We start from the raw sequence: 12,991 nt of genomic DNA, 5'->3' as shown, positions 1-12,991 counted from the left end.
CTAAGATCATGGCATCCGGTCCCATCACTTCATGGCAAATAGATGGGGAAACAGTGTCAGACTTTATTTGGGGGAGGGGGCTCCAAAATCACTGCAGATGGTGACTGCAGCCATGAAATTAAAAGACCCTTACTCCTTGGAAGGAAAGTTATGACCAACCTGTGGTGATGGTGGTGGTTTAGTCACTAAGTTGTGTCCGACTTGTGACCCCATGGACTGTAGCCTGCCAGGCTCCTCTGTCCATGGGATTCTCCAGGCAAGAATACTGGAGTGGGTTGCCATTTCCTTCTCCAGGGAGCTCCGCAACCCAGGGATCGAACCTGGGTCTCCTGCATTGCAGGCAGACGCTTTAACCTCAACCTAGAAAGCATATTAAAAAGCAGAGACATTACTTTGCCAACAAAGATCCGTCTAGTCAAGGCTATGGTTTTTCCAGTGGTCATGTATGGATGTGAGAGTTGGACTGTGAAGAAAGCTGAGCACCAAAGAATTGATGCTTTTGAACTGTGGTGTTGGAGAAGACTCTTGAGAGTCCCTTAGACTGCAAGAAGATCCAATCAGTCCATCCTAAAGGAGGTCAGTCCTGGGTGTTCATTGGAAGGACTGATGTTGAAGCTGAAACTCCAATACTCTGGCCACCTGATGTGAAGAGCTGACTCATTGGAAAAGACCCTGATGCTGGGAAAGATTGAAGGCAGGAGGAGAAGGGGACAACAGAGGATGAGATAGTTGGATGGCATCACCGACTCGATGGACATGGGTTTGGGTGGACTCCAGGAGTTGGTGATGGACAGGGAGGCCTGGCGTGCTGCGGTTCATGGGGTCGCAAAGAGTCAGACATGACTGAGGGACTGAACTGAACTGAAAGTCCTTACTCCATGGTGATTAATACTATGCTGTCTGTGACTGGTTGGTCCTGGGGCAGCCACATCTCAGGTCTGCATGGCAGGACCTTACACACACATCAAATGTGTCATGTGAAAAAATTTATCTATATTTTGACAGAAGTACTTATTTTATCATAATTTTAAAAGGAGTTTCAAGTCTGAGAACCTTTTTTGAGTCCAGAATGGTTTTCATACAAAGGTAACAAATCATTTTAAATGCAAACACTGAAGCCTGCAAACACCCTCAGAGGATGATGACTTGTGCTACATTTACAAAGTGTGTTGTGTCCCAGAGAACCTGGCATAGTTAGACTTGTAAAAACTACAGAGATCCCCAGCTGAAGCCGCAATACTTTGGCCATCTGATTTGAAGAGCTGACTCATTGGAAAAGACCCTGATGCTGGGAAAGACTGAGGGCAGGATTAGAAGGGGACGACAGGATGACATGGTTGGACAGCATCATCAACTTAATGGACATGAATCTGAGCAAACTCTGGGAGATAATGAAGGACAAGGAAGCCTGGTGCGATGCAGTCCATGGGGTTATAACAACAAAATGGAAATGATTTCTGTATACTTCCAAAGTTTTCCAAAACCACCAAGTAATTTTTCAATAATTCATCTATAGCAGTGCTGCCTGCTTGTAATGATAATTCAGAAAATTCCCATTTTCCCAAGGAATGAAGACACTGTCACAACCATACTGGCTTGGTTGGCGTGTGGCAGGAGTGGCTGTAAGTTCCTCAAGAGAACTAACGATGCCCCAGGCTGCGGTTTGGAAGGTGCTGTTGCTCAAATATGCACCAGGTTTATGCCCTCTTGCTTGTTGTGTGTGCTAAGTTGTTTCGGTCTTGTCTGACTCTTTGCGACTGTAGCCCACTAGTCTCCTCCATCCATGGGATTCTCCAGGCACAAATACTGGAGTGGGTTGCCATGACGCACTCCAGGGGATCCTCCGGACCCAGGGATCAAACCTGCCTCTCTTATGTCTCCTGCATTGGCAGGCGGGTTCTTTACCACTAATGCCACCTGGGAAGCCCATCTCTTGCTTATTAGTTGCTCTCATCTAATAGCAGTAAATGCCTGGATTTAATGTAGGTATATTTAAACCTTTTAGAAGGGTCCTGGGACCATGCACAATTATTCAGTTCGACCACTATTGGAGGATCAGAGACAGGATCACAAGAGGGCTGAAAACTCACCCAAGTCCAACTCCTTTGTTGTGGCTGAAACAACACCTCGACTCTTGGTCTTGGGTTGTTTCCACTATAATCCTCCTGCCCCCTCTCCTTGGACCAGAGACCTCTTGAGATTCTTTCAGACAACAGCAGTAGTAACATTGCTGCTGATGCTAAGTCACTTCAGTCGTGTCCGACTCTGTGCGACCCCATAGACAGCAGCCCACCAGGCTCCCCCGTCCCTGGGATTCTCCAGGCAAGAACGCTGGAGTGGGTTGCCATTTCCTTCTCCAATGCACGAAAGTGAAAAGTGAAAGGGAAGTCGCTCAGTCGTGTCTGACTCTTCGCGACCCCATGGACCGCAGCCTACCAGGCTCCTCTGTCCATGGGATTTTCCAGGCAAGAGTACTGGAGTGGCTGCCATCGCCTTCTCCGAGTAGTAACACAACCTGCCTCAAATTGGTTTAAGCAAACAGAGTTTGTTGACTCACATACTGAGACCATCCGGGGGTACCTCTGCTTTCAGGACAGCTGGGCTTACAGGCCTAAACCTTGTCGTCAGGACAGGGTTACCTCCAGCTCTGGCTTTGTTCCCAGGCTCTAAGCATTAGAAGACAGCTGCCACCTAAAGCTCAGGCTTCAGCTGGAAGAGACCTCTTCTGTTTTTCCACAAGTCTTTCGGTGGCAGATTGTGTCTCATTGGCTCTAGCTGGGTTGAGCGCCATCTTGGGTTGGTCCACCATGGACCGAGGAAGACAATGTTCTGAGCTGCCAGGCCTGTATCTCGTGTGCACCCCAGACCCCAGCGTCTACACTGCTGGAATGAAGGGCCTGAGCATAGGTATCAGGATATGTTTACCAGCAGGAAGGGAAGTGGACAGTACCTGTCTGAACAGGAAATGTCCATTATGGCCTGGAGGGCTGGTTTCCCTTTCTCCCACCATGCACTAACTAGAATATACATCACCACCCTCCACTTCCAACTCTCTGCCTGGTCTCCCTGTTCAGTAACTTTTCCTTCTGCTCCCTTCTTTCAAAGATTTTAGAAGGTAAACAGTGAAGAAACTAATGGAATTTGCCCTGCTGGGTTTGGCTTGGCTGGGTCCTGGGACCCTTCTTGTCTTTCCTGTTTCCCCCTGGTGGATGGGACCTGCTGTCCCAGGCCCTGCCCACTGCTGTATAAGATATCAAAACACTTCCCACAAGGAACACACAAGCAGAGGAGTCTCCGGACCGTGGGAATGAGGAAAAATATTAAATAAACTGTAATAAACATGGCAGGTATTTTTAGATTTACTCTTGGAGGGATGCCGAGTTTTGTAGAATCGGTTTTAGGGAGAACTTTCCTCTTTTTACCTTTTTATGGTTATGACAGTGATGACATAGTTAATAGAGTAAAATCATCAGATAATATCTCCCCCCCACAACCCCAGTGGATGGGGGAAGATCGCCCTCCCCACACCCGTCAGGAGCTGCTGAACAGCAGGAAGCCCGTGAATGTCGTGTCGTCGTCCTCGTCAGCGAACAAGCCATTGAACCTCTCCCCTCCAGTCACCTGCAGCCACACCTCGTCCCCCAGCTTCAGGGGCAGGACGATGCCGCCCGAGGCCTGGTCCTCGGAGCCTGTGTAACCATCCTTGGTGTGCAGGACTTTGGCCCCGTTTTTGACCAGAGACACCTGGATGTTCCTGGAGAAGACGGTGATGTGGTAGGTGAAGTAATAGACGCCGGCCACGTGGCAGGTGAACTTGCCCGTGACCACGTCGTAGTGGCCAAACTCGTTGTACAGGATCCTGTCGAACTTGATGGGAGTGTCTGATGGAGGGAACTTGCTCAGCACCGTGAGCCCCACCGTGAAGGCGCTTTTGGGCAAGGCGGGTGTCTCGCCAATTTTCCCCTTTTCTCCTCGCTCCCCTTTCCAGCCTCTCGGGCCGCGGACTCCAGGCTCGCCCTGGGGCCCCAGGGGGCCAGCGTCTCCCTTGGGACCCGGCTTTCCGATGGGGCCTATGGGCCCGAGCAGTCCAGTTGGGCCTGAAGGTCCGGTGCTGCCCTCGGGCCCTTCTGGCCCCATGGGCCCCACGTCGCCCTTCTCCCCCTTCTGCCCCTGGGGGCCTGTCTCTCCCGTGAGGCCTTTCTCCCCCGGGGGGCCCACAAGTCCCTTTGGCCCATGCTTCCCTGGGGGTCCTCTCGAGCCCTGGTCACCTTTGACGCCCTTCGCTTCCACATGTCCATCTGCCCCTGAGAAGGAAGAGAAAGAACAGAGGAAGAGATGATTCGTGAAACTCTGTCTTGTGAAGACATTGTTGAGAACACGAATGAAGTAAAGCAGCACCTAGGCTTAGTATGAGGTCAGGGTGCAAAAGTTAACTTACTCCTCAATTGTGAAGATACACACACACTCGCGCACATGCACCCGCACGTTCAAGTGCGCCCAGAACACTAACTCAGGTAATATCGACTAAATCAGCGTTGGGGCTCATGTTAAAATGACAGCTCTTCTTTGGGGGTCTTCCCTGGAGGCCCAGTGGTTAAGACTCCCCACTTCCACTGCAGGGGGCAAGGGTTCAATCCCTGGTCACCCTGGTTGGGAGAACCAAGATCCCACATGCCCCAGGACATGGCCAGCCCAAAAAAGAAATGACAGCTTTCTGCCCGTCCCCCAGGGACTCCTTTGGAAGCGGGAAGAACCCAGACAGCAGGTTCACCAGGCCGCCAGCAGAGCTGACTCGCAGTACTGATGACCTGACACCCGAGAAGCTCCTCACTCGACCTCTGCTCTGCTGGGTGCATTGAGCTGTCCTGGTTCCCCCTGTCCCCGCCCCCAGCCTGGCTGCCCCCTCTTCCCGAACCAGAGCCCAGCTGGGCTCGGTGTGCAGCGAGCACGGCTCTGGAGTCAGACGCCAAGATCTAGCCGGCCTCCACCACTTCCACACAAGCTGACGCCCACCTGCACCCGGTTCCTCACCTGTAACCTGGGATAATAAACTGCCTCCTGTATAGGCTGTTGAGTCAGCACATGGAAGGCTCTAGAACCACCTAGTGTGGCAAGGACACTGTGATCACCACCCTCCCGCCCCTAATCGGCACCCTCCCACCTCCAGGGCCGCCGAGTCAGAATCCTGCAGCCTCCTCAAGCCCTAGCGCAGAATCAGGCTTCAGCAAACCACGCACCAAGGTCCACTTCCACCCTCCAGACTGTTTTTGAACAGCCTGCAAGCTAGGAATGCTGGGCGTTTTTAAATGGTCACCAGTCATGTTCTGAGATTCGTGACAATCATGTACAATTCAAGTTTCACGGGACAAAGCCCTGCGTGCTGAGGCCTCTCCTCTGCTTTCCCCTACAACGGAAAAGCTGAGCGGTCATGACTGGGACGCTGTGGCTCTTTATAGAAAGTCCACCCATCCCTGCACTGAACTGCGAGCTTCTGGAGAGAAGAACTGCGTAGCCTTTCCCGTGGGTCACTCTCAGAGCCCCGTAAGCAACTTGTCCTTGGTTAGCACTTAACACTTCTCGCCACATCACTGACTGCTTGGGACGAGGGTGGCCAAGAGGGAAGCCATGTCTGACCTGGTTCTCCTTTCTCCCCGGTCATCCCATCCTTCCCAGGGCCACCGGGATGTCCTGGTTCTCCTGGTGAAAAGTGAGAAAACAGGCAGGAGTTAAAATTCCAGCTCATTCCTGAGTGTGGGTCAGTGATAGAGGGTCCCAGGGAGCTCCAGCCTGGACCCCTCACACATGACACACGGCAGGGGGAGGGGCGGTGAGCGAGGGCATTTGGGGCAAGCGGCAAGGATGCTGAGTGGGCAGAGCAGCGGGCGGTGGGCTTCCCAGGCACTCAGCTGACGATGACGGCCGTGTGTTTCTCACGTGACAAGGACTTGGGTGGGGGTGAGGGGGCTTTCTCACCTGTGCCCCTTTTCCATCACTCCGTGGGGAGTGGACTGGAAGGTCTGCTAGCCTCCTATGAAAGCACAGAGGACCATGCTCACACCACACTACTGGGGATGGAAGGGCGGGTTCTGGAAGGACCTCTCCAATGCCTTAAGAGTGGTGGTCAACGTGCTGTGCAGACCACTGGGACAGGAGGCCATGAGGTTAGCACCATGCTGGGTGCTCCCTGCCAGAGACCCAGCCATCAGATCTCTCCAGGCCCTGGTGTCAAAGACCCCTCATACCTGCCACCCAAGGCAGAAAGATCCATGACGTCACTTGCTCGCAGTACCAGAGATGCTGGCGGGCAGGCACGCAGCCCCACCCAGCCGGAAAGCCCACAAGGACAGGGTTCTGATGGCCTGTGCTGCCCTGTACCCCACACCCAGGCTGGGTCTGGCCGGGGCAGGCTCTCTGTCAGTGTCTTCTAGGCGATGGAGAGAGGGATGGATGGATGGATGGAGAGGGGTGAGCGGGTAGGTGCTGAGCGCACAGGCGATGAATGAATGGAGGAGGCGAGAGGAAGTGGGAAGGAGTGGAGGGCAGCTGAAGGTGCAGCTGGTGGGTACCTGTGTCCCCCTTGTCGCCCTTTGCTCCGTCTCGTCCATCTCTCCCAGGCAGTCCGTTGTGACCAGGGTTCCCGGGGACGCCAGGGTGTCCCTGCCTGCAGGTGTCCTGTGAGCTCACTGTCCCCATGCAGACTCCAGAGGCAAGCAGGAGCCACCAGATCCTCATGGCTTGGGTGACAGGGCTGAACGGAAAGAGGGAGAGGTTTTCGTCCCCGCAGCCACGGACACAGCCTCTGCTCTGCTCAGTGGTCAGGCTTGGACAGAAGGGTCAGGACAGGTCAGGATGGGAGCTGGGAGAAGACCAGCCACCCACAATAGAAGGACACAGCCTTGAAGGGATGTGGCAGGTCGGGGCAGCTCTTACTGGTGAGCAATCAAGGAGAGAGCCACATCCCAGGTCAGGAAACCCCCGCTGACCAAGTCCCTTTGGGCAGGCACTCCAGTTGACTGTTTTGCTTTGGGCAAATCCCTTTTTGGAGCCAGAGAAGAGATGAATGCTTGCCTTTCGGGGCTGTTGCAAAAAACAAGATGTGCGTGAAACCATGTGTTGACTGGCGAAGCAAACATGGAATAAGCCTCTGCTTTGCAACCCCACTTCCAGGTGTACACAAAAAAGGCAACAGCAGAGGCTTTCCCAGATATTTCTATACCCACATTCACAGCAGTGTGGTCCACAATCACCAAAAGTGCAAACATCCCAAGTGTCCACTGATACATGAACAAAATGCAGTCAATGCAGAGATCAGTCACGATTCAGCCTTAAGAAGGAGAGAAACTCAGGCATGTTACAACAGTGATGAACCTTGAGGACACCGTGCTCAGTGACCTTAGCCAGTCACACAGGGCAGACACTGTTTGGTTCCACTTACGGGAGGTACTGGGAGGAGTCAAGTTCAGAGACAGGAGAAAGGTTGGTCCTAGAACCATTGCAATAAAGTGGATATCACAATAAAACCGAGTCACACAAATTTCTTGGCTCCCAGTACATATAAAAGTTATGTTTACACTATACTGGGGTCTATTAAGTGTACATAGGTTAATTTTCAGTGAAAGAGTGAGCCACTCAGGTATGTCTGACTCTTTGTGACCTCATGGACTGCAGCCCACCAGGCTCCTCTGTCCATGGGATTCTTCAGGCAAGAATACTGGAGTGGGTTGCCATTCCCTTCTCCAGGGGATCTTCCCAACCCAGAGATCAAACCTGGGTCTCCAGCATTGCAGGCAGATTCTCTACCCTCCGAACCACCAGGGAAGCGCCCTCCCCACCAATTCCAGAAAAATGCTAACCACCACCTGAGCCTTCAGCAAGTGAAAGATCACTGATCATAGATCATCATAACAAATAGTGATGAAGACATTTGAAATATTGTGAGAATATTGTGAAATATTGTGTCCCAAAATGGGACACCAAAGGAGCTGATGCTCAATGCAGGGTTCCCCCAAACCTTTAATGAGTTACAGAATGGGGTATCTGTAAAGCACAATGAAACAGTGTGTGCCTGTGAGTGTAGTAACACAGATTAGAAGCAGATATATCCAAATGCACACGGCTGCTTTGGAGTGGGGGCGGGGGGGGGGGGCGGTGTTCCGAGAGCTTCTTTTTTTAAAAAAGGCTTTTTTACAGTGTCTATAAAACTGTTTGTAGAGATACATTTTCTAAAACCAGCCAGACTGTGACACAAAGGATTACATTGCCACCTGTTGGAAGCCACTATGTGTCTCAGGGCCCAATCTGATGCAAAGAAAAGTATTTTTGGAAAAGGAAAGGCAGATGTTTCCCTCTGAAGTCACAAACTTACTCCCTTTCAGGAAATCCAGATGGGTTTTCTCAGAGCCAATTTCCATAAATAATCTGTTATTCTGTTTAACTCAGAAGTGGCTGGTTGCAGTCAAATCTAAACTGCACACACCAGCCTCTGTAGGGGTCTGTATTTCTCCCTTTTAACTTTTTTCAAAATGTGCATGACAATTATTCCAATAATAAAACAGATCGTGAGCTCATAAAGTGTCAAGCTGGGATAAACTGCACACTGCTCTCCGGCCAGAGAGGAGCTGAGATGTAAGCAAATGTGCACCCTTCCAGGAGCCTCTTCTGGGCTCTTGCACACCTGACATGGGCAGAAGTGCCAGTTGTGAATAAAGGAACACCTTTGCCCCCAGATGGGCAGCGAGATAAGGGGCAGCACCGTCTCTAAAGAAAAAATGTTTAGAAGATGGACAGGAGGGTTTGCACAAGGCATAGAGGAGAAATCATATTCGTGGGTTATTTTTTCAAAATAAAAAGTTACACGGGTGTTTCTCACAAAGCCTCGGGCTGGCTCCTCAGTTGCAAGGTTTAACACCTGAGTCCCGTGTTTGGGTAGAAGGTGCTGGAGCTAGGACCCCCGGTGGCTGCCCTCCTCCACTCCCCCGCCCCCTCTTGTCTTCTCTAGCTCTCCCCCCTTGCCCTCCCATTCTCCACACAGCCCCTGGCCCGGCAGCACTTGCAGGTAAAGGCATACTGAAGACAGCAGCTGCATCTTCACGCTTTCTTATTTCCAGCATATCATAGTCCAGTATTTGTTGTGTGGTTGAATGAATGGATATTATCCTGGTTCTAACTATGTGCGAATCTTCACAGGTAGGCAGCTGGATGTTGAACCTAATCCTTGTGGATGCTTTCAGTGGAGGCTCTAGTCTCTCTAATGTCCCTGCTCCCCGTCGCCAATGGTGACAGAAATTCTAGCTAGCATGTGGCAGCCCACGACAGACTCATGACCCAGCTTCCTCGCAGCCTAGGTCCACCGTGAAACTAGACCGTGGCTGCTGGGAAGTGGGTGAAACCAATATAGGCACCGTGTGGACCACAACATTCCCAGGAAGGGGTGCCCCCTCCCTCGTGTGCCATCGTGGACCCGTTGAAGGAGGGCAGCGCCCTGGGGACGAGAAAATCCTGGTCTCTAATGACAGCGCAGGCCACCCTGCCCTCCCGGCCTGTTGGTGACACGGGCGAGACCTGCATGTTCTGCTCACTCACCGAAGCCTGTTATGTGGGGTTTCTTACCCGCACCCAAGCCTACGTCATTAGCGATGCTAGGCTTCCGCTGTCAAAGGTAAGGGCGCCCATCCAAAGTGAGTAGGGCTCGAAGCCTGTAGTCATTAAGCCCACAGAGCTGCTAAGGATACACTGGTTTGGAAACCCTTCAGGTGATACAATAAACCTCTGACAGCGGGGACAGCAGAGTTTCAATACTGCCAGTGTGGACGCCCAGGGAGTGGACACAGTCCTCCTGCTGAATGTCAAGTCCATGGGGGGAGGAGGGCCCTTGGGAAGCCCCTGTGAGCCCCTAACCCTGATATACGGAAACAGCTAGGGACAAAGGGTTACAGACTGCAAACGCTTTTGGAGTTACTGTCTTTTAGAACCAAGTAAAATTTGTTCTTGTTTCTGGGTAGTTTCTCCTATGTTTGATCTATATTCTCCTTCACTACTGAACTGCTTTACAAAAGGTCACTCAGGGAACACCCTGATTACTATTCTCCAAGGACATGATGTCCCTGGTCCACGGCCAAGGTTAAGGGTTTCCACTTCTCAAGGTTCCTACTTCTCCAAATAGGAAGATTTAATGAAGATTGGCCAAAACCCAGCAGAGCAATCTTCCCTGGGTCTCTAAACCTCCAGACTCTGTAGGCTGCACAGAACACAAGGGGTTCGTGAGCCCAGAGTCACCCCAGACATAACTGCCCAAGAGCCTAAACCTCCAACTTGCCATCACTGAAGACATTATCCTCACTTTCTCTATACTTTGTACATATGTATTTCTTCTTCAACATATGTTGAGGACCTTGTTTTAAACTACCCTGGGTAAAAATTAGTACTGCCAGGAATCTAAGAATGTCCACATTGACATTTGTGTAAAGTAATCCAAGCTTCTCTAGAAAGCTCCCTAGATAGGTCTCGTGATTTATTCTAGGGTTTCACCCTCTTCCCAGATAGTCTGCAAAGTTCTAGAAGAAAGATTTCAAAATCTGCTTCTATCTCCTATGTAGCCTCTTCAGAGTGTATTTGGAACTGGCTTACTCCTTTCTCACCCCCAAACTCTGTAGACATCTACCTACTTTGCAAAAAGTGGGCTTCCCTGATGGCTCAGTGGGTAAAGAATCCACCTTCAGTGCAGGAGACGTGGGTTCAATCCCTGGGTTGAGAAGATCCCCTGGAGAAGGAAATGGCAACCCACTCCAGTATTCTAGCCTGGACAACTCCACGGACAGAGGAGCCTGGCAGGCTGCAGTCCATGGGGTCGCAAGAGTCGGACATGACTGAGCGACTAAGCACACCCATCACACACCAGTGATACAAGAGCTGCTTTCTGACGCCTTAAATTGAATGCAAAGAAGTTGTGTCTTAAGGCACTTACCTGCACCCAGGGCTGCAGGAGGCACCCAGGGGCTCTGCTAACCAGGAATCAGAAGCAAACTAAATAAAATCACGCCTTCCTGCCAGGCAATCCCCTGGCGGATAGATCTGCAAAACAGCAGGAAGGGGAGGGAACTCATGAGCACAAGACCTCTTGGAAGAACTTCAAAAACTGAGGCAATGCTCGAGTCCACCATCATCCAACAACACCACTTACTTCAGCCGACAGAGCTTCTTTCCTCCTCTTTCACTGAGAGAAGGCGAGGCGGCTTCTGGGTGGGTCTGGAGGGAGGTGTCCCCAGCAGCCTCCTCCCCTTACAGAGGCCTTTGTGCCTCTGCTTTCTTTGTACGGCTCTGAGCCGACCTTGGGTCAATTATGAGCCAACAGAACCGAACTGAAGATGGTACCGTTAGGCCTCGTTCAGACCCCGGACCCTTCAACGTGACATCGCTTATCTAGGTCTCCCCCACTCCATGTAGTTCTTGTCAGTGTGGGCACTTGTGTGCCTATGACTTTAACGCCTGTCCTCTTCACAAGACACGGGCTTCCCTGGTGGCTCAGCGGTAAAGACTCAGCCTGCAATGCGGGAAACCTGGGTTTGATCCCTGGGTCAGGAAGATCCCGTGGAGGAGGTCATGACAACTCACTCCAGTATTCTTGCCTGGAGAATCCCATGGACAGAGGAGCCTGGGTGGCTACAGTCCATGGGGTCCCAAAGAGTCAGATATAACTGAGCAATTAACGCTTCTTCACCGTGCCCACGCACACACAGGTCACTAAGAACAACATGCATGTGTGCATGCTAAGTTGCTTCAGTGTGTAACCCTATGGGCTGTAGCCCACCAGACTCCTCTGTCTATGGGAAGCCCCAAGAACAACATGGTGAAACCTTTTTTCCAATCCCATATAATCACTGATTCCTCTCTTTTCCCGTCAGTCTATTAACGTTGACTTCTGACTTAAAAATAACATCAAGAGAACAAATGCCCTGATGCTCTTTCTCAGACAACAGCTCTGAGGGCTCCCCTTTGGGGTCTGCTGGGGCCCTGCCTCCTGCCCCAACCTCCCAGGAAAGGGGTGGTCCCTGAAATTCTCCCAGAACTCAGACATTTGCTCCCATGTCACAGGACACGTGCTGCATTCTAGTGATGCTCCGGACCACATGCCTCACTGGACAAGCACCCGTCTCGCTGCCTCTCGTGTCCAGTGGGTGGGTGGGTGACTCACCTGCTGGGCAACTCCCCAGGACCCCTCTGAGGACAGCCCTGCCCCTCAGCCTGCTCCTCCCTCCATGGGTGCCCTCCTGTGTCATTGGTGCCACCCTCTGAATCCACACCCCCAGCCCATGAGCATAAGCCCCTCTTTGAGTCCAGCCAAATTCTGAAAGAGATGGGAATACCAGACCACCTAACCTGCCTCTTGAGAAACCTGTATGCAGGTCAGGAAGCAACAGTTAGAACTGGACATGGAACAACAGACTGGTTCCAAATAGGAAAAGGAGTACGTCAAGGCTGTATATTGTCACCCTGCTTATTTAACTTCTATGTAGAGTACATCATGAGAAACGCTGGGCTGGAAGAAACACAAGCTGGAATCAAGATTGCCGGGAGAAATATCAATAACCTCAGATATGCAGGTGACACCACCCTTATGGCAGAAAGTGAAGAGGAACTAAAAAGCCTCTTGATGAAAGTAAAAGAGGAGAGTGAAAAAGTTGGCTTAAAGCTCAACATTCAGAAAACGAAGATCATGGCATCCGGTCCCATCATTTCATGGGCAATAGATGGGGAAACAGTGGAAACAGTGTCAGACTTTATTTTTGTGGGCTCCAAAATCACTGCAGATGAAATTAAAAGACGCTTACTCCTTGGAAGAAAAGTTATGACCAACCTAGACAGTATATTCAAAAGCAGAGACATTACTTTGCCGACAAGGTCCATCTAGCCAAGGCTATGGTTTTCCTGTGGTCATGTATGGATGTGAGAGTTGGACTGTGAAGAAGGCTGAGCGCCGAAGAATTGATGCTTT

At 51.3% G+C, this 12,991-nt stretch overlaps 1 protein-coding gene across 1 annotated transcript; it reads right to left on the bottom strand.

The window, feature by feature from the left end:
* Positions 1 to 3,343: 3,343 nt before the first annotated feature.
* On the bottom strand, positions 3,344 to 11,227 carry C1QTNF9 (C1q and TNF related 9). Its single transcript, XM_069602290.1, has 5 exons — positions 11,180 to 11,227; positions 10,964 to 11,070; positions 6,567 to 6,748; positions 5,635 to 5,697; positions 3,344 to 4,304 (listed from the first exon to the last, which is right to left on the bottom strand). The coding sequence occupies exons 3-5, from the start codon at positions 6,730 to 6,732 to the stop codon at positions 3,532 to 3,534; spliced, it is 1,002 nt and encodes a 333-aa protein (XP_069458391.1). The 5' UTR covers positions 6,733 to 6,748; positions 10,964 to 11,070; positions 11,180 to 11,227; the 3' UTR covers positions 3,344 to 3,531.
* Positions 11,228 to 12,991: the final 1,764 nt, after the last annotated feature.

This window comes from Ovis canadensis, chromosome 10 (genome assembly GCF_042477335.2).
Source record: "Ovis canadensis isolate MfBH-ARS-UI-01 breed Bighorn chromosome 10, ARS-UI_OviCan_v2, whole genome shotgun sequence".
In the NCBI taxonomy this organism is placed as follows: Eukaryota; Metazoa; Chordata; class Mammalia; order Artiodactyla; family Bovidae; genus Ovis; species Ovis canadensis.
The sequence above is the reverse complement of the archived record's forward strand: the minus strand, read 5'-3'. Positions and strand labels throughout refer to the sequence as shown.